General features: G+C 51.1%; 1 protein-coding gene across 1 annotated transcript in view; it reads right to left on the bottom strand.

Annotated features, from left to right (window-relative positions):
* SHANK2 (SH3 and multiple ankyrin repeat domains 2) overlaps nucleotides 1-6,276 on the bottom strand; it is a 462,517-nt gene extending 456,241 nt beyond the window's left edge. Inside the window, exon 1 of the mRNA XM_060104098.1 lies at nucleotides 6,070-6,276. Within this exon, the coding sequence (XP_059960081.1) occupies nucleotides 6,070-6,276 (207 nt within the window). The remainder of the gene's footprint in view (nucleotides 1-6,069) is intronic.
* Nucleotides 6,277-21,831: the final 15,555 nt, after the last annotated feature.

Raw genomic sequence — 21,831 nt, 5'->3', positions numbered from 1 at the left:
TGTCCTTTGAGCTATTTTAGATACAGAAACCCCACCAGGTAGAAGAAGTGAACTACATGATGACCAGACTGTAGCCAGGACATAAGCTGCCACAATTCCGAGAACTGGTCTCAAGGAAATGGGAACAAACCGACCCTGGAACTGAAGATTAACTGTCCTTAAAACAATCAAGACGACCTGATCAGACTACTGCATGACCAATGTCAAGATGACCATCAGAGCTGACTGTGCTGTTTCTTGCTCCGTCTATAAAAGCTCTTGGGGCTTCCCTGGTGGCGCAGTGGTGGAGAGTCTGCCTGCTAATGTAGGGGACACCGGTTCGAGCCCTGGTCTGGGAGGATCCCACATGCCGCGGAGCAACTAGGCCCGTGAGCCACAACTACTGAGCCTGCGCATCTGGAGCCTGTGCTCCGCAACAAGAGAGGTCGCGATAGTGAGAGGCCCACGCACCACGATGAAGAGTGGCCCCCGCTTGCCACAACTAGAGAAAACCCTCGCACAGAAACGAAGACGGGTGGGGAAGGGACACATCATCCCCCCTTCCCCCACCTTCCCATTTGCATCTTAGGTCTGGGGTCTGAAATCTGAGGGGAGTGCTTCTCCAGTCCCCCGAACCCCTCCAGCATCGATAAACAGTAACAGAATTCAGGGGCTCAAAGGGTTAAACCCTGCAGCGTGAGGACAGGTCCATGCCAGGCCAGCGGGGGTCACCCAAGCCCCCACCAGGGAGGGTCTTTGGATGAGCAGTGCAGCACCCAGGGGCCAAGAAGAGGTGAAGCCAGGCCCAACCCAGTGACCCCAAATAATGAAAGCCACCCCCAAAAGCACCCAAAGTGGAAAATGGGCACGACTAAGGCCATAAACATCCTTCTCGTACACCCCAGAGAAACTGAATCCTCCAGGGGAAAACTCCCAACCTTCATTCCCGGAAGTGGTTCTGGCAGGGACAAAAATCCAGACATTTTGCATCAAGATACTCAAACCTGGACAGACGTGAATACGGGGCCCTTCTCCCTTCCCTCCTCTGACTGGGCAAGGGTTGGGGAGACAAAAGGAGACCCCCCCCCGGAAGGGCTGCTTGCTAACTGGGGGGTGCTCCGAGGGCTGGGGGTGTCCATGCACAAGAACGGGACAGCTCCCTGCTCCAGAAAAATCTCAGAAGAAAGAGCCCAGACCTCCTAAAAAGACGCAACCCTCCCCACCCCTGGGCCTTTGTGTCTAAAACAGCCAAGAGACAGACCCCCAGGTCACTCACTCTCGTGACCACAACAAAGAAGAGCAAGTCACTGAAAAACCACAGGAACAGGTCGGGAGAAACAGTGAAGAAATAACAGAGACATTACGGGGAAAGAAACGGCGAAATGGAAGAAAGACGGCGTGCAAAAATCAGACACCGGGTTCGTCTGTTCTGGATGAAAATACACCCCGATTAGGAAGAAGAAAGGTCTCAGTACTTCCTACTAAGGAGGAAAATAATAAGCCGTGAAACCAACTCCACAAACAAATAACTCAAAAGAATAATCTTCAAAAACAGCAAGCACAGGGCTATGAAAACAAATGGAAAGGCAAAATAACAAGACGGTGATAAATCAGAAGGCACAGAACAGAATGGATGCACCGGAAAATACCGTAAAGAAAGAACCAACAGGGAAAACGCCAGGTGATCAAAGCAATGAGAGGAAAGAGGACAGAACCAGAGAAGGAAAAGCCCATATGAGAGCAACTGTGTCCCCACTACGGAGAACAGCACGGAGCTTCCTGAAAAAACTAAAAACAGAGCTACCATATGACCCAGCAATCCCACTCCTGGGCATATACCCTGAGAAAACCATAATTCAAAAAGAGACATGTATCCCAATGTTCATTGCAGCACTATTTACAACAGTCACGACATGGAAGCAACCCAAGTGTCCATTTACAGATGAATGGATAAAGAAGATATGGTATACACACACACACACAGAGGAATACTACCCAGCCATAAAAGAGAACGAAATAATGTCATTTGCAGCAACATGGATGGACCTAGAGATGATCATACTAAGCGAAGTAAGTCAGACAGAGAAAGACAAATACCATATGATATCATTTATATGTGGAATAAAAAAAAGATACAAACGAACTTATATAGAAAACAGAAATAGACTCACAGACATAGAAAACAAACATGGTTACCAAAGGGGAAAGGTGGGAGGAGAGATAAATTAGGAGTTTGGAATTAACAGATACATATCACTATATATAAAATAGATAAACAACAAGAACCTACTGTATAGCACAGGGAACTATACTCAATATCTCGTAATAACCTATAATGGAAAAGAATTTGAAAAAGGATATATATGCATATGTATAACTGAATCACTTTGCTGTACATGTGACACTAACACAACACTGTAAATCAACTATACTTCAATTTTAAAAAAGAGCAATTTTGTCTCTGAAACAGAGAACGCTTCCCCCAGAGGGGAGGAGAGAAAAGGAAAAATCTGTGAAACAGAGGGCAAGCAGCATCTGCAGATCAGAAGCTTTTCCAGGAAAATCAGAATGGCCAGCACCAAACACTTCCTGGTCTAGTAACTAAAACTTGATTCTTTAGGAATCCAGTAAAGAAAAACATCAAGTCCCCGACAAGGTGTGTCCAAAGCAAGTTCAGGGCAAGCGGACTATGGAACAACATCCCTGCAAATCTGGGGCAATGTGGGGCAGGAACTGACTCAAAGATCACACAGGAAAACCACACGCAAGCCGACAATTTCAAGCATATCGTTGGTGCTTGTTATTTGCAGATTCCGTATCTGGGAATTTGCCGACTTGCTGAAATTTACTGGGAACCTCAAATCAATTCTTGTGGCACCTGTGTGACCACTTACAGGCACAGCACAGACATGCCCGTTCCCAGCTGAGTTTGAACAGAGGACCTTCTGCCTTCTGTGTCAGCTGTGATCTTGTAAACAAGTGTCCTTATCCTAGTCTATTCAGTGTTCTGTTTTTGCATTTCTGTGCTTTCTGTTGCTGATTTTGCTGTTTAAAACGGTCCCTGGGCACAATGCTGAAGTGGGGTCTGGCGTCCATGGGTGAAAAGGCTGTGACGTGCCTCAGGGTGAAATCACGTGTCAGCTGAGCTGCACCCAGGTGTGAGTTACAGGCTGCTGGCCGTGAGCTTCGTGTTAAAAATGAGTCAACTCTATGTATTAAGTAACATTCTTCACGCAGAAACGCACCTACAACAAGGCTGCATACTGATCCGTGGATGAAGATGCAACCAGAGGCTCACAGGATCCTCACCTGTGTGTCACCTGCGGACGACGGCCCAGGACTCCCTGGATCAAGGTGACTTCAAAGAGCATCCTGACCGCCAGTGACGAGACCAGTGGGCCGTTCACTGAGGAAGCACTGCCCCCAGGACGTCTTCCTGAAAAAACCCTGGACAGTCAACTCCGTCCACTTAAGAGGTGAAATGAAATAAAGAGCTGTGACGAGAAGGCCACTGTCCATCCAGCAATGAGCAGTGACCCTGGAAGAGGCCCTGAGAGATGCCGGGGCTCTGAGGGCTGCAGCAGGATGCGCGTTACGTGGGGTGGACAGTGACCACGTGCACAGAGCTCTACACCAGCAAGAATCGGGGGGTGGGGAGGAGAGGCCGCGTATGTACACGTGTGTGTGTGTGCATGTGTGTGCACGTGCAAACAGCTGCTTGTTCTCCACACACTGTGACCTTTTCCTTCCCAGGTTCAGAGCTAAACTACATTCCTCAGCCTCCTCTGTGGTCAGGTGCTTGGGGTCAGGTGCAGCCTGCGGAGGATGTGAGAGAAGGTGGGAGGAGAGACGTGGTCCACGACTTATCTCTTTTCCCTGCCTCATCCTCTGACCAGATACAGGAGACCCGGGGGAGGACTCCAGAGGCCAGGGCATGTCCCCACTACCCAGCTGGAGGAGCCTGAGTCCCTGAATGGCTGCATGGATCGGAACTACCACCGCCACTTCTTCATTCCTGCCAATCCCCAGTGGACTGAGAAATAAAGCATCTATGGGTCAAGTGCCTGAGATTTAGAGGTTGTTTATCACAGCTATCAGCTTAATCCACCCCAAACAATACAAGGAGACAACAGTAAGTTCCTTACAGCAATAAAAAAGGAGGCAAAAAGCTGTAATCAAAAATGACAACAAATAAAGATTTCAGCCTTCCAGTGTTTTGTAATTGTTTCTCTTAAGTTTACAGATTCATTTGGAAACAGTCTCCCTTATGGCAAAAAAATAAATTAAATCAAATAACTAAAGTTTAGCATTTCCTTCACTGAGTTTTTCTCCATTTAGAGTCAAATGAAATCATCATAATGATGTTGATTTATTAACTGTGTGTACTTTGAGCCTCACCCATGTATTTCTATCCATACACGGCCACCCGTTACCTGTAACCCTTTGGAGAGACACGTCTGAAATACTCATTAAATGTTACTGACAACCACTTCTGGCACTGGCATCTGTGCTTTTCCATATGACGAAGTTTTTATAATAATCTTGTTAACTTTTATACGAGGTGTTAAATGACATGGAAGGAAGAAGAGCTGAGACTTCCCTGGAGGTCCAGGGGTTGGGACCTTCCAATGCAGGGGGAGGCGGGTTCGATCCCTGGTCAGGGAGCTAGGAACCCACATGCCTCTGGGCCAAAAAACCAAAACATAGAACACAAGCAATATTGTAACAAATTCAATAAAGACTTTAAAAAAATGGTCCACATCAAAAAAAATTAAAATCTTAAAAAAAAAAAAAAGGAAGAGCTGAACGCCAGGACAGCCACATTGCTGGATTCATTCTGGGGTTCAGGTCGCCCTGAGCTCTCCCTAGAAGGTAGGGCCGTCTGACCTCGCTCTCAGATGACTGGTGTCAGCAGCACAGCACCCTCGGCCCACGGAGGGCCCCTCTCCAGAGAGCAGGGCCGGGGGAGACCACGAGCAGAGGTCTCCTGGGAGAGCAGAGAGCCAGCCCCCGAGGCACCAAACCTACTCATTAGACCCCCGGGGGCACCAGGAGATGAGGTCCCGGGTCAGAGGCCACGTGATGCACCTGCACCAAATGGCCAGGTGGTGGCGCAGTGAGCCTCCCCCCAGTCCCTCTGATCCCAAGAGCGGCCCCTTCCCCATCAGGGCCTTCAAGTACAAAGGCTGGACGTGGCACACCCGAACCCCCTTCCACAGCGCCCCAGAGGCTGTCTACATCCGAGAGATAAGAATTTCCAGCCAGAGGCGCTCACTCAGCCTGACTGTGGGTCTGCGATCTGCCAGCCTCCAGAAAGCCCCTCCTGGGTTCCCCGACCCATCCCAGCCTCCCCGTTGGCCCAGACGCCGTACCCAGTAGCCAGACCCTGGACAGTGTCCTCGGGGGGTTCAAGTCCAGCCCGGCCCAGCCCAATGGGTCCCCCGCCACACTGTACCCCACTGCCAGGTGCCCCCCCTCCAGGCTTCCACGTGCGTCCCTGTCACCTGCCATGCCCGCGCCAGAGGGAAACCCTCCTCCATCTTGCGAGGCCCCGCTGAAATGGAACCACGGCCGGGAAGACCCCTCTCCTGCACCCCCAGGTACCTCACGCACGTTCACCCCAGAACGACGGTCTTCCTCGTGGGCGATGCTGCAAATAGCATCGGGCCTGGGCCTCCAGGGACAGCTAGGAGGTGGCCATCAGGCAGTGCGGGGAAGGGCACACCGGACACAGCTTGCACACCCCAGGAAGTGGGGGGCACAGAGTGGGAGGGGAAGCGGCAGGGCCCTCCTGAGTGCCGGCAGCCCGCTTGCTAAGGCGCCCACTGTGCGCGTTGCCGCTGCAAGGCTGGTCTCTGTGCCCCCGAGGCTTGGCCTCCGTCCCTGCGCGCAGCAAGTGCTGCTGGCAGTGCACAAACAGGACGGAGGGGGAGGTGGTCGGGACCACCAGGAGGAGGCAGGCGGGGCGGGGAGCTCGGTGGGGAGGGGGCAGGACCCCAACGCCTGGGCCACACAGACCGGCCGGGCAGAGGGGCCCAGAGGCATCTGGAGTTCAGGTCACGCCTGGCGCTGACCCGGGCGCAGGCTCACCGTCTGCTGCAGGTCCTCGATGATGATACGCAGCACCAGCGTGTTGCCCTGGCTCTCCTCCGTCCTGGCGCCGCCCGGCTTCTCCGCCGTGGCCCGGATGGTGTCGTAGATGGTCTCTTCCCTGGAGCTGTCCGAGTCCGATTCCTCCGAAGAGTCGGAGAAGCTCTGGGCCATCTCGTCCTCGCTGGACGTCGGGCTGCGCGGCATGGCTGCTGGTGTCTACACGGAGGGGGAGAAGGAAAACGGACTTTGGGGAAATTGAAGAAAGAAGCCGGGGGCGTCTGAGTGAGGCAGGCTCCCACGTGTGTGGGCGTGGTCACAGGCAGAGGGACCCGTGTCCAGCGCTCGAGCCACGAGGCCGCCAGGACCCAGTGGGGACTCCGTGAGCTCTGTCTGCCCCGGTGCTTGGAAACCCAGCATTTAAAAGGAGCCCTAACTCGCTATGGCCGTGACCACAGCTTACGGGGATTAACCAAAGGGGCACTGGGGCAGTTTGAAACGTTCCGAGGTAAGAGAAAAGGCTCCCTTTGTTTTTCTTAGAGGACAGAGCAGCAGGAATGGAAGAGATGCCCGCCTCAGGTCAGAAGGGTACTGAGCTCCTGCTATAATAACCCCCTCTGCTTCAAACACAGCAACGATGGGTATCATGTAAAAATAGACCCAGAGCGCAGGGCCAGGCTCAGAAATGAGATAATCTCCAGGCCCAGGAGTGCAGCAGAACCCAAAGTCGTGGGCAGGCTGACGGGGGAGGCTCGGGGGTCCCCAAGAGCCCGTGGAGGCTGGGAGGGCAGCGTCCTTACCATCAAGCACAATGAAAGTGCAAAGTTCCCCATCAAGGACCCAGGTCAGGAGGCCAACTGCCACCCTGGACCACGGCTGTTCACGGGACAGAACTGGGCAGCAGGCAGCCCACTGGGACACCCCCAGCTCTATGGGCAGGGGTCCAGAAAGGTTCGGATAAGAGCCAGTGCGACCCGGGGGTGCTGGTGGGGAACGAACGTGCCAAACCAGCAGTTGCACTTCTGCGTGACTCGGTAAAGGTCAAAGGTCAAGGTCACGTGCACAGGAAAGATGTCCAAGACTGTTCCCTGCAAAACCAGGGTGTCCTGGGCGACCCGGCTCACAGGCCACCCTAATCGTTTGGGGTCTGCCTGACCAAGGCGTGGTCTCTTCTTCCCATGGACTGCACAGCTGTGAGCAGGCTTGAACCCCAGATACACACGCGGGACCCCAAATGTAATCCTGAGAAAGGAAATCGGTCTGTAGGACCATTCAGACATGGCGTCCTTGTTCACAAAGGCTGGAAAGATGCAGACTTGTCTACTGACTGTGAGTGTGATGTGCGTGACGGGGCAGAGGCACCGATGGGAAACACAAAGGCCTAAAGTCGGGAGGGGCAGAAAGGGGTTCACAGGGCCCGTGACGCCACTTGTAACGTTCGGTTCCAGCCAACAGGACAGAACGCCAAACTTCGACAAACCTGGGGACACGGATGTTTGCTACGTTATTCTCTGTGCTTTCCTTTCACTGTGGTGGAAACATTTCACAGCAGGAGGAGGGGATGGGGGAGGGAGGAAGGAGGGAGAAAAGCAGGAGGGAGGGGGGGAGAGGGAGGAACACGGTCACCTGCCCGTCTGCCTCAGGTGCTGGGCTGCATGGCCCCTGCACTGTTTCATTTTGTGGGGAGCCTCAGAAAAGTCCCAGGTAGGACAAAGCTCGGCCACTGCCAACTCGGTGTCCAGTTTGGGAAGGCTGATGCCCACCATTTATTTCCAGAGTTCGTTGAAGGACAGTGAACACCCCGGGAAGTGTTTCTCTGCTCGTCCACCAGGTCCCTGGACATTTGCAGCAACTGACCAGACACACACAGCCCAGCAAAGTGCAGGAGCCACTTTAGAAATGCACCCTCACCCAGGGAAAGGCAAGACCATGACTAGGTCAGGGGCTCCCTGACAGCCACGAGGATCTGGACCATCCTTGGGCAAGGGGCCAGGATAGTGTGGCCCACAGATGCTGCTCTGTTCGGCCTGCAGAGGGTTTAAAATGTGTCCTAACCCAGAGGTTTCACATGAAAACACAGATTTCTGGCTCATTGTGACCAGCGGGAGAATCTGGCGTTGCTGGGGGTGGCCACACAGCGCTCGGGACAGGAGCCAGCTGCGGCGACCTCCCTGGCCAGCCCGCCCTCCGCCCCAGGTCCTCCCGGAACCAAGAGGCTCCATGCTGCCAGATGTCCCTCCTGCCCGGCTCTCTCCCTGGCCCACGGGCCATGAGTCTGAGCACCTGACGACTGATCCACCCAATCCCCCAGGCTGGCTTTCTCCTCTGTCTTCTGCCTTCAGACCACCCGTGAGGGGCTCCCAGCTAAACATCTCAAACAGCAGATCATCCAAATCACCCAGGAAGATTTGACTTCTTAAATTAAAATCTCCAAAATTCACCCCAGTGTCGTTCTGCATTAAAATTTCAGGGCACTTGGGGATTCCTGTATTCACTGCCAAATGCCTTTGTCATTTCAGCTTAATGTTTTCCCAACCATACACGTGCAAAATGTGGTGAGGGCGGAGAGGGCTGTGGCCAAGGGCAGGGTCTGGATACTCCATCCAGGTTCTACCTTAGGAAGGAAGGTCCCAGACAGCCTGGCTGCAACTTCTACTAACACGTTCACTCCTGCATTCACTTATTCACCATTTATACAGGAAAAAAATAAGTGCCTGGCATAATTACATGCTACATACACACTATCTAATATATAATACAGTTACAATTATAATATACAAATAATTGTGTAGTATTATATTACATATAATTATATGTATGTAATTATCATAATGTAATATAAATGTAAATTGTGTATTATACAGTTGGCTATACATAATTATTTCCAACTAGGTTTCCAGGTTTCTATGAAGCGTATCCTTTAGAACAGGGGCTCTTCATCCTGGCTGCACAGGGAAGTTACCTGGGATCTTTAAAAACAAACAAACAAACAAAAACAGTGGTGCCAGGAGGTCTGATTCAATTGGTCTGGGTGAGGCCCCAATATCGACATTATCTTTAGACGCCCCCCAGCTGAATGCAATGAGTCAGAGCTCCAGGTCGCCTGGAGCCAAGTCCTGGCCTGTAACTGTGAAGCACTAGGCATCAGCACAGAGAGACACAGAGGGATGAGCCCAGCCTCCTCCTGGGGGGTGAGGGGCCACCTCAGTGGTGGATGGGACGGGCGCGGGTGTCGGGTCTGGTCCCTCCGGGGTTCGGTGGCTTCTTTCTGTCCTGATGGGTGGAAGTTAGTGCAGAGTAGCTTCTGCCCCAGGAAGAACTGCTTCTTCCCCTCCTGACCCCGTGTCTGTGCTGCTCTGGACCCAGCAGGGACCAGCAGAAAACAGGCAGAGAGATAATGGGACGGGACATCACATCGCAGCTGGGGATCCGTCCCAAATGAGGAGGGACCACGGTCAGGTCCACGGGAGGCCAGGCATGGGCAGGGGCAGGAGCATCTGCGGGTGGGGTAGGGTTAGGGTTGGGGTAGGGGTAGGGTTGGGGTAGGGTTGGGGTAGGGTTAGGCTTGGGGTAGGGTTAGGCTTGGGGTTGGGGTAGGGGTTAGGGTTGGGGTAGGGGTTAGGGTTGAGGTAGGGGTTAGGGTCGGGGTAGGGTTAGGGTTGGAGTTGGGGTTAGGGTGAGGGTCTCTGGGGCAGCATTCCCATGCAGGATGAGCTGGGACCCCAGAAAGCTCATCGTCTTCAGGCAGTGTGGGCCTCAGTGCCAGCTTTCGAGAATCAGGCGTGTGGAGAGCCCGGTCAGAGCAGACACAGCCCCCGCCCATCCCTGCCAGGCCCTGGTGTGCCTCCCTCAACTGCATTCCAGGTCCGGCCTTCAGAAACAGCTACCATGGCTTGAAATTTTTTAAAAATAATTGTGCCCCGATCATTCATCTCCACCACGTCCATTTTCTCTAAAGCCCTCGGATGTCTTTCTGTCTCATCCTCTTGCTAATGCAGCATTTCCATCCATCCTCACCGTCCCTCCATCATCTGGGGCACAGGGGACACTCGCTGAACCCTGGGCAGTAGTGGGGGCAGCAGGCCTCAGGGAGGTGCCAAGTTCTGGCGGAAGCTCAGAGCTCAGCCACATGCTGAGTCTGCAGGTGTCAGCCGCCTTTAACCTCCAGCCACTGCTGCTGGGCAGGACTGTGAACAGCCCACATTTCCGGATCCGCAGGTGGTTTTGAGGCAGGTCCGATGAGAGGCAAAAGCTTGGAATGTACAAATGTTGGAAATTCGTTGTTTTTCCAGGGTGACGTTGCAGCTGCAGACCCCATGCTGGTGACCCATCGTGGACACGCAGGCACACAGTAAAGTGTGCCTGACCCCAGGGTCTTCTTTCCAGAAACGTGAAAGCGGTGATGGTGGTGGTTTGAGGATGTTTGTGCCAGGCTACAGTCAAATCGACTCTGAGAACAGAACTGACAACACCAAGGGGAAGGGGTCCTGCGTCCCCAGCTTCCCCACCGACCACAGACATCATTTGGCCATGAGGACCCCACCGTGGCCCTCACATCGGCTTAGGGGTGATTGTCACACAGGGACGTGTCTGCCACCAACACCCACGGGACGGGTCTGAAAGGGAAAAGGCAGCACCGCACCTGCTTCCTTCCGGGACGTCCTGGGAGTTCAGAGGCCAAAAGCCCCAGCAGGAAGGTCTTGACCTTAACAACGGGCTTGGGTAACATGATCACCTGATCCATGTGAAAAGCAAACACCTGGGAAAACACTTAATGATTAACTGTGGGTGGGATCGCAGGTGACACAGAGGGCACCGAGGGACATTTACATTTTGGATAAACAACGGATATGCTTTATGCTAAGTACTTCCTAAATAGCACATGGGGCGTACTCACCCTAAAACATCATCCATCTGAAATTCACACAAAACTGGGCATCCTGCATTTCATCTGGCAATGCCGTGGGAGATGGAGGGGCTTCTCTAACCCCATCATCATGAGGGGGCAGGGGAGGTTCCGAGGAGAGGAACCGAAAGACCAAAACTCAGTCTGGATCCCAGCTCCCCCCAGGAAAAGTCAGCACCAGGACACAGGAGGCAAGGTTACTCACCACCCACGAGCAGGCGTTTCTAGTATAACTAACCTCTCGGGGAAAATACCAGGCTCTACAAACACAAGTCGATACAGTTCAATGTCTCTTAGAATGTGTTTGTTTCATTGGCCCTGCTGGGTACCTATTAATAAGGGGAAAAGAAAATAGCGGTGGTAAAAGCAATTTTAACAAAGACTCCATGTTCTGCTTGCGAAGTGTTCCAGGAAAGCATGCAATCGTTCCAAGAAAACATAAAATCTTAAACTGTCTCATGAGTCCCCTAACACCTGTGAGGAACAGGCAGCTAGACACAGAGAAAACATGAAACCTGACCTGGGACAGAAGACAGTTTGTTTTTGGCAGTAAAAACAAACCAAAAAACCCATGGCCGAGGCTGACCTTATCAAGGTCAAAGTTGCAAGAATCATCTATATGAAGATCACCTTAAAAATGAAAAGGGTCCGTCAGCTCTGGTTTATTTCGTGTGTGTGTGTGTGTGATGATTTTCTTGCAAAAAAAGAGGTTTTTATTCAACTGGAATCTCAAAGACACCCAAGTTCCCTGAGTCTTTCCTTCAAGCCTGGCTCACCCCAGCCCAGGTCAAACCCGACTCCCAAAACTATACAGACTCTCCTCCCCTCTCCTCGCTCTCTCCCGGGAATACCCATTGTCCACACCTCCCTGTTAACCCCCAATGATTCCCAGCTACTGTTCTGAGAACCATTCCATCACATACACTCCAATCCACCCCCGGTCAAAGAAGTTTGAGAAACATAACTAGATTAAACAAAAATGCACCAATCACTTTACCGCAGAATTTATCAGAGTGGTCACCTCAGAGAGTGGCAAATGCTGCATTTCCCAAAAGCACCTGCCCCCGAAACGCTTTCCCCTGGAGAGGACAAATGTCATCTCCCACAGCAGCCGTGTCACACGCCTCCAGTGCACGTCCCCCAGAGGCCAGCTCCCTGCCGAGCACAGCCGCCCTAGGTACTTACTGCGTAAAGACACGCATGGCAGGAAATCTGAAATATTCCTCTACTCAGAAGAAAAGGGCTCCAGGCTTACCACTACTCAATACCTTCTCCTTCAGCCAAAATCAGTATGCCCGAATCAGAAAAGGAGCTGCCTGAATTAAAATGATATCTCCACTGAAGATCGCTGACTCTAAGAGGAAGGGTCACACGCCTTCGTGGTGTGTTCTACGTGGACACCGGAGTATTGAGAACGGTTCTGGGTAGATTAACAGAAGTGCTGGGATTTGGAGCATTCACGAGCTGAACCCACTTCCCTTCCGTGCTGCAGAGTTCCCTCGGGAGTGTGCGCTCTCCAGGCAACAGGAGTGTGGTCCCCACCACTTCCTTGTCCGGACTCAAGATGGCCTTGGTCTCCGCCTCCCCCAGTCCTGGAGAGAGCCAGGCTGGGTTTCCCATAGGGCCACAGGGGGCTCCTGTCTGAGCCTCTAAGGTAAACGGGGCCACACAATTCTAAAGAAGCCCTGTTTTTATCATAGGCCCACATTTCCGTTTCCTTCCAGCATAAATTAAGAGATTCTGACCAACCAGTGTGCACCCAGCTCCTAACCTCTTCACAACACGAGTGGCTCACTCGTCTAACATTTTTGCAGAAATCAAGAATCAATTCACCCAAAGAAAAAGGCTCCCTGGAGGGATGCTGAAATGAGGGCCAAGAAGTCACGATTTCCTCTCCTGGGAGGAGGTCTCTCCCAGCGCCTCTCAAACCCAAGCTGTGTTCAACAGTCCTTGTGTCCTCAGGGACCAGAGGCCCAGACCCTGACAGCCCCAATGTGGATGCCAGGGGACTAGGAAATGAAACACACTCAGTCAGGACCCAAACTCTTAGAACACGAAAACTAAAAGAGCATTTTCTTAACTGGAACAGTGCATCTCCCCCAATCCTGTAACAAACATCAATATAATCGAAAACAAGCCAACAGATAAGTGAATACATTGTTTCAGGATTAAAAGGATGGGGGAAAATAATTACTTTTCAGATATTATGCTTCTCTGTGTGGAAAAGCCAAGAGGATCTAGTAATAAATTATTTAAACCAGTGAAAAAGTGCAGCAAATATCAGATAAGAAATTAATACACAAAAGTTAACTGAATTCTGTTACATTTGCAATAGACAATTAAAAAACATTTAAAAAAATACTATGGGGGCTTTCCTGGTGGCGCAGTGGTTGGGAATCCGCCTTCTAAGGCCGGGGACACGGGTTCAAGCCCTGGTCCGGGAAGATCTCACATGCCACGGAGCAACTGAGCCCGTGAGCCACAACTACTGAGCCCGTGTGCCACAACTACTGAAGCCCACGCGCCTAGAGGCCATGCTCCGCAACAAGAGAAGCCACCGTAATGAAAAGCCTGCACACCACGACGAAGAGTAGCCCCTGCTCGCCGCAACTAGAGAAAGCCCACGCACAGCAACAAAGACCCAACGCAGCCAAAAATAAATTAATTAAATTAAATTAAAAAAAATACTATCGTAGTCCCAACAATAGCCAAAGATATCTAAGAAAAAATATCTAAAACAACCTGTGCTAGACCTTTACCGAGAAAATTAATAGGACACCATTTAGAACAAACAAAGAAAGAAATGAAGGAAGACCCAGATGAATGGAGAGGTCCACCCATCCCAGGTGCTAGGGTTTAATATCTTAGAGATAAAGGTTCTCCACAATATACAGATTTGCTGTAACATCCAACAGAAAACCTGGTAGCATTGTTCACAGAACTTAACATTCTGATTGTAATGTTTGCAGAAGAGGGGAAAGAGACAAACATAACCAGGACAACTTTGGAAACCAAGAGGGGAATCACTCGATCATTTGCCAAGCCTTCCTAAGCAGTTATTATGGGAGGTCAGGATGACCTTGCTACAAAGACAGACACGGAGATCAATGGAAAAACAGAGAGCTCGGAACAGGCCTTGTAAATGCGGGTATCCAATGTGTGTCCATGTGTCGGAGGGAAAAGAACCAGTAAATACGTGATGCTGACATCGTGGGGTATTCATGTAGAAAGTATAAGAAACAGAGCCCACCCCGCTCCGTACACGCAAACCAATGCCACATGTGCTCAAGACTTCACTGTGAAAAGCAAAACTATAAACGTCTAGAAGAAAAAAATACGAAATGACACCGTAATAGAAGGTCTCTTATTCAAGGAGTTTGGGATGCTCCACAGACGCTGTTTTAGTACTGCTGCAACAAATGAGCACAGACTTACTGGGATAAAACAACAGAAAGGTATTCTTTCTCAGCTTTGGAGGCAGAAATCCTAAATGAGCCACACGGGGCTAATGCCAAGGTGTGGTCAGGGCTGATTCCTTCTAGAGATTCCAGGAAAGACTCCGTTTCCTTGCCCTCCTCAGATTGTAGGGTGACCCCTGCTCCCCCAGACAGTCACCCCGCCTTCTCTCTTCAGTGCACCTGTGTCAGACCCCCTCTGCCTTCCTCTAATGGGGACCCCGAGATTACATTCAGGGCCAACCCAAATCGTCCAAAACAACCTTCTCATCCCAAGATCCTGACCTTCATCACATCCACAAAGCCCCCTTTGCCATATAAGGTCCCATTCATGGGGATTACATGGTTATATAAGGTCCCATTCATGAGGATTACAGCCTGGATATCTTTGGGGGCCGTGATTCAACCTACCACAAATATATGAAATGATTATTTGTCGAATAAATCAGAGGGGAAAAGCCTTTCTTTCAAGAAAGCACCAAATACAAGGCCTAAAAGGAGAGACTGACACATTCAGTAACATGAACGTTAAAACTTCCATTAGACACAGAGAACAGGCACCTGAAAGCTCTGCAACTTCGGAAGGACTCGTGTCAAGGACACAGGAGGAGCTCCCAAAGAGCACAAAGCACAGGACTCAGATGCACGTGGGCAAGGACGTCGGAAGGGCTGAGCAACAGAGGAAAACCATGGACACGGGACACAGCGAAGTGCAGGCCCCGTGGGGGAGGGGCCCTGGGAGGCTCTGCCATCGCGCCCCAAATGCAGCCCCTAAAGCCTCACTGCTGCGGACTGCAGCGTGTCCCTGAACTTCATATGCTGAAGCCCTAACCCCCAATGTTACTGTATTTGGAGAGAGGCCCATAGGGAGGTCCTTAAGGTGAAATGAGGTCATAAGGGCTGAGCCTAATCAGATAGGGCTGGTGTCCTAAGAAGAGGAAGAGACAACCGAGTCCCCCGCCCCCTGCGTCCCCCTCTCTCTCTGCCACGTGAGGCCACAAGGGGAAGGTGGCCGCCTGCAGGCAGGAAGCGAGCCCTCACCAGGAACCATATCAGCCGGCACCTTGACGCTGGGCATCCTGCCTCCAGCTCTGGGATAAGCACAGCCCGTCGTGTAGCCCCCAGTACTTTGTGATGGTGGCCCAAGCTGAGACACTCACCTTCTTCAGAGTCAAGTGCAAAATATTATAGAGCCTACGGGCAAACAGGCTTGGGCAGCCCAGACCACTCAAACCCACACAGCTTCACCCACAGGGGCCCGAGGAAGGGACCCGCCCAGCCAGGTCAGCCCCTGCATGGGCCTGAAAGGCACGGCCCACCACACACCTTCATCTCTGGGCCCCTGGGCCTCTGGCATATGCGTGTCCCCAGAACGTCTGCTTCCAGTAGAGACCAGCTTCTCCAAAATTGAAAGCGAAATTCCCAGACAGACTTCTTCAAGGAGTTTGCTGTTTTACAGGCAGGAAGCAGTGTCTTCACAGCCTCGGCACCTGCAGGGCAGCATCCTCAACCTCAGTGACACAGTGGGTGGCACTGAGGTCCCCAGCCCCTGGAACGGCCACTCCTTGCGGGAGAGATGCCCCTGCTCTTTGGAGTTCACACACTTCCAAGGCTCGCCTGTGACTGGGAGAAGTTTGCCTGCGGTTGGGTCAAAACCCTAACACGCAGGTGTATGAACCTCTCGTGCCCCCTGTAACAAATCACCACGAACTTGCGTGAACCCCTTGTTTACAGAAGCAAGGCCGTGCCCGCTTCCCCTGCACTCACCAGCCCCGCCCCTGGCCCCAGCATTTATTCCCCGACATCCCTCGCTTGCTCACGAATGACATACACCATCCTTCCCTTCTTTGCCTACCGTGTGTGCACCCCCATTCTTGAACGGACCACATGCTTCCTGAGGGATGACCTCTGCATCTGGCTGTGCGCCCCCCGGGGCCGAGAAAGGAGTGTTGCCCACCCTCGGGGACACTTGGTGAGTTACCAGGGAACTGATGGGCAGCAGCGCCCATGCCACCAGGAAACAAAGTGAGGACGCTCTCTCTATATCAGGAGTAATTACAGAGCAGCCGGGACAAACTGATTCAAGTGACATGTACTGACACGGAACAGTGAAGGGGGAAATCAACTCATCGCAGAACAGACCCCACTGATATAAAGTTTTCATATATAAACTAATTATATAGATGGCTATGGCCCTATCGATATATATACATATATAACTGAAAATCAGAACAGCAGTTCACACCCAGGAGGGAAAACTCACGGGAGCCAAGTGTGAGTCATCTCAAAATTTTTCTTTAAAAAGTAAATGAAATAAAATGGAAGAAAATATGGCAAAATCTTAGAATGTTTCATTCTGATGGTGGGTATAGAATGGTTATTAGGTTTTTCTACCTTTCTATGTTTATAATGTTTCTTTTTTTTTTTTTTTTTTTGCGGTACGCGGGCCTCTCACTGTTGTGGCCTCTCCCGCTGCGGAGCACAGGCTCCGGATGCGCAGGCTCAGCGGCCATGGCTCACGGGCCCAGCCGCTCCGCGGCATGCGGGATCTTCCCGGACCGGGGCACGAACCCACGTCCCCTGCATCGGCAGGCGGACTCCCAACATGGAGCGGCTGGGCCCGTGAGCCATGGCCGCTGAGCCTGCGCATCCGGAGCCTGTGCTCCGCAGCGGGAGAGGCCACAACAGTGAGAGGCCCGCGTACCGCAAAAATAAATAAATAAATAAATAAATAAAACCTTTAAAAAATTAAAGGACTACGACGCAGGATCTGCCTGTAACGGTCTTATCACTTCTGTCCTGGGGCACCAAGCACACTCTTCTTCAGCAGGAAAGCTGAAGGACAGAAGGCAGAATGCTAAGTATATATAATACATCCTCTTAAAATGTATAAAACATACTAAATATATTTATATAAAAGTATATTATATAAATATGTTATTTATAAATAGCATTATTAAGTATTAAAAGATAAATATATATTTAAAATGTTATTAAATATATTATGAAAATATTATTGACCTATATAAACATATAAAATACATATAATCGATATTTATTAAAACATGTATATTTTTAGGTGACAGATTTTCATTTTCGCAGCGCTCTTAGGTTGAGAGAAAATGGAGCCGACAGTACAGAGGGCTCCCGTGTACGGCCGTGTCCCCGCTCAGATAAGCAATGTACTGTTGAACTCCTAGACCATTTCTGCCTCAGGCCAGCCTCCCGGGCAGTTTCTCTTGGACCAGAGAGGCCTGCAAAGGACAAAGATCTCTAATCCCATCTAGTTCACCCAGTTCTGATGAACTTGTCTCAGGATGGAAAACAAAAGGTAACATCAAAATACGCCGCTGTGGCCCAGGTGGCTGCTGCTCTCTGGATACTGGGGTGCCCTGCACCCCTCAGGCTCCCGCAGTTGGTGTGGGCCCCCCTGGTGAGTTCCGGCCACCAGGCTGTGAAGCGGGTGAGAGGTGAGGATGTGGGGTCCCGGCCAGGGTGCCTCCCCCTTCCCTCCTCCTGCTGGGCACCCGCGGGACCGCAGCTGCACCCTGGGGCACCCCTGGGAGGTGTCACAGCCCGGAGAAAATACCCCCAAGGGCATGCGAGCTCTCAGAATCCAGGTCACAGTGGTGAGGGCGAGGGGCTTGTGTCCTCTCGATATTACCCATCCCTGCCTTTGGATGTTAGCAGTGTCTGGCTGGCTGACAGTGTTGGCTGACGCCCCTGCTGAACTACGGTTTACCAGCAGCGAAGTCAAGGTCTTGAGTCTGGGAACTGGGTGCGTCAAACAAGGTTACAGACTTGAGACGTCCAGCGGAGACGAAATGTCCCTGAGATCTTAAAACTGAGATGGGTTTGTTACAAAAAGGCTTTAGATTTTTCAGATGGAGCATGGGGTCTCCCAACAGCTTTCTGTGCTGCTCCCAGACTTCTGGCGCTGCCTGGGTAGGTAGGTGCTCTGTCTGGGCGCTAAGTCCCTGACCCTGCAGGAAGCTCTGTGGCCACTTGTTTGGGGACGGCCCTGGCTGCACCTTGGATGGGGCAGCCGCTACCCTCCCTGGTCCTGCGATCGCCCATAATGACAGAGTTTAAGCTGAGGATGGGTTTTCTTTAATTCCTATCATCCCAACGGCTGTGGGAACCTGCTCTCCTCTGCAACCCTGGTTTCAACTTTCATCTCATTTTCCCAAGAAAGGACCTTAAGGAAATACCTTTCTCCTCCGGGAGTTTAAAACCACCAAGCTACCCTCCCAGCTCGAGAAGCTCTTGCAGTCTCTACGGGGGACGCACCCCAGGTCAGCACATCCGTCCAATAGTCCACAGACCTACCACGTCCCCCTGCAGGAGAATGAGGTCCAAACGCCAAGCCCAGAAGTCAGTTCTGACTCACCTGTGTGTAGCCTGGTTGAACCCCACAGTGAGATCACCCAGCCCACAGAGCTCCCTCCTCGGAACCCCTACACTCAGCCTGTCCTGGGGGTTCCCAGACCCACCTGAGATACAGGCTGTCCTGGGATCCAGGAGTCGCTCACCTTCAGTGGCCCCCCAGGTGGTACAGATGCTCAGCCAGGGGTGAGAAACGAGGGTGCCTCTAATGCTGTCATCTAGGTTTCTCCTGGGAGCAGAGACCCCTCGTCCTTGAGCAGCCCCCCAGAATGCCTTCCACTGGCTGACCCAACAATCCACTCTCCCAGTTCTCAGGACCCAGCCCAGGCCAAGTTCATGGAGCATCTCTGTGACCCCTGGCAGGAAACCATCTCTCCTTTGCCCTCTGCTGACCTCCACTGGAGGATGACTCTTCCACACCTTCCAGCACTGCACAGATGGACGGACTAATGGACAGGACATCTGAGCTTGCAGAGAATGTGAGCAGGGGAAGTGCTGAGGTAAGAGACTGGCCAACAAGGCACGTCTTTCCAGAAAGCATGAAAGCAGCGGGTGCACGGTGATGCAGCACCCTTAGATCTACTAGAGGCGTGTGTATCCTTACTTACTGTCCAATTCCCGTCCTAGAGGGACTCAACATTCACAGTGGTGGCAGGTGGCATCTGAGGAACACTTGACCATATTAAAGAATCCATGTGACTCTGAAATGTGTATCTACATAAATCTAGACATAACATGTGGAATGAGATACAGATTCTCTGCATAGACATCTGAGTGGCAGAACTGTGACTCAATTAATGTTCATAAAAATATTCAATGAGATTAAATTTTCAGAAAACTGAATTTGAACGTCTTTAAATATCGTGATTTGAAATTATGATGTGCATTTTAGTATTTGCCTTCTAACGGATAATTAGAAATATTTTTGTAGCTATTGTTTTCAAAACCTTGTGAAAAAAGTTTAATGTTTAAATTTATTTTAATTTACATTTTAAATAATCCACCCAGATTCTGTACACTTTGAACATATTAAATTTTTAATTATTTAGATTATCACTCTCAATGGAACATAAATTATGTAACAATTTATGGATTACAACAACACGCGTAGTAATTTTGCTAAACAGGAGGCAAGACAAATACATTTTATGGAATATATAATAATTAACGAGTGAAGTTTATCTTTATTACTTATCCAAATATCACTGGGCATCAACACAGTACCCAAGTGTGCAAATAATAATTAAATCCAGTCATACTGGTATATTGCCAGCTTTCAGTCATATAATACGGTAAATCCACACACTTTTAAATTTATTCATTATGAAGGTTAATCTGTGAAAGCAGGAGGAAACATATTTTATCTAAGAGCTTGCTAGCTTGATTTACAATTTTTAAATAGGAAGGACATGGCTTGTTGTGTCGGCCTCCATGTGTACTCCTGCTCCAGCCCCCAGATAATAGGACAGGCCTACCGGGAGGGGCATGTGGACCGCTCCCCACAGTGAGCTCTCAGAGGACCTGAGGTGTAAAAACTCGGAGACTTCCAAGAATGACAGGGGAGCAGCTGTTTCCTCTGGGACTATGGACCTTCCCTGTGCATAAAATCACATGAGCTGCAGGAAAACAGATGCCCAGCACACACACGGGGGTTCTGCTGGAACCAGATCAAGGTGCCAGTGTGGTCACATACGGGTGAGGACCTTCCTCTTGGCCGCAGATGGTGTCTCCTCCTGTGTCCTCACCTGGAGAGGGGGAGTGCTCTGGGGTCTCTTTCTATGAGGACACTAACCTTATAGGATCAGGGCCCCACCCTTGTGACCTCATTTAACCTTAATGACATCCGTAGAGGCCCCATCTCCAAATACGGCCACGCTGAGGGTTAGGGCTTCAACAGAGGGACACAAACATTCAGTCCATACCATCCGGGAAGGCCCACCTCTGCTCTCAAGCCCCCCGGCCACACTGGAGCTCTAGGCTGGAGGCCTGGTCCAGGGCTGCATGAGTGGGTGTAAGAGGAACACCCCCACGGGTACCCGAGGCTCCTACAAGAGACGAGCGTCACTCACTCGGCACCACTCTGGGACGTGTTGAGCATGTCACCAGAAGGGGCATATGACTGTCAGAATTTCCAGCCCAGCGCACACACCCCGGGCACAAAGGAAACTCTCAAAATACTTTAGCAGCTGAGATCCCCACCCTCCTTGCCACCCCGCCAGCTCCCTCCCTGACCTCACACAGAGGAAGGATGTCCAAGAAAGGCTCTGACACCAAGAACACGGGCGGAGGGCCACGGGCATGGTTTCTCGTGGAACTTTATTGAAAAGAAACCACCTTTTGAGCATCTTCTCCCATATTTCAAATTGTTTCTTCAGGGAAGGTTCTTAGAAGTGGAAGAACTGTGTTATTAGCACGTATGCATTCCTACATGCAATCCCCCACGAGAGAACACAGCCAGGAACCTCCAAAGACAGCCATAAGGGCTGCATTTCAAAGCCCCACAGCCTCCTGGGCAGATGGGGGCTGAGAGGTGAGTGTCCTGTCCTCCACCCAATGTCACACCTGTCATGTCCAAGCAGGGAGAGGTATCACAACTTGCCTGACAGTGTTTTATAAATCTCTTACATTTATTTTGCAAGCATTTGGACTTTTGTAGACTTCAATAACAATCAAAGGAAAGTCGTTCTCAACCCTCAGGGAGGATGAGATTTTAAAAGGGGAGAAATCAATTCCAGATCGGGTTCCCCTTCTTGCTGGGACCACAGGCGGGCAAGCATGCTGTGATCTGAGCTTTCTGAGTAGAGTGAAGTTGAAGGCCCCAAATGCCACTGTGCAGGCTGACTGCTGTGCTGGCCTCAGAATTTGCACCACTTCTTGCAGCCTCAGAGTGAGTCCTCCTCCCAGGACGGCTCAGCTGCCAGCACAAAAGGGTACTACTGTTGAATCCTCTTCCTTGACCAGCCAGACAAACATCCCCCAGAGAAATGCTCCTTCACATCCACAAGCTAAGAGGGG

The sequence above is a fragment of the Mesoplodon densirostris genome, chromosome 7 (assembly GCF_025265405.1).
Source record: "Mesoplodon densirostris isolate mMesDen1 chromosome 7, mMesDen1 primary haplotype, whole genome shotgun sequence".
NCBI classification, from domain to species: Eukaryota; Metazoa; Chordata; class Mammalia; order Artiodactyla; family Ziphiidae; genus Mesoplodon; species Mesoplodon densirostris.
This window is presented reverse-complemented; position numbering and strand designations above follow the sequence as displayed.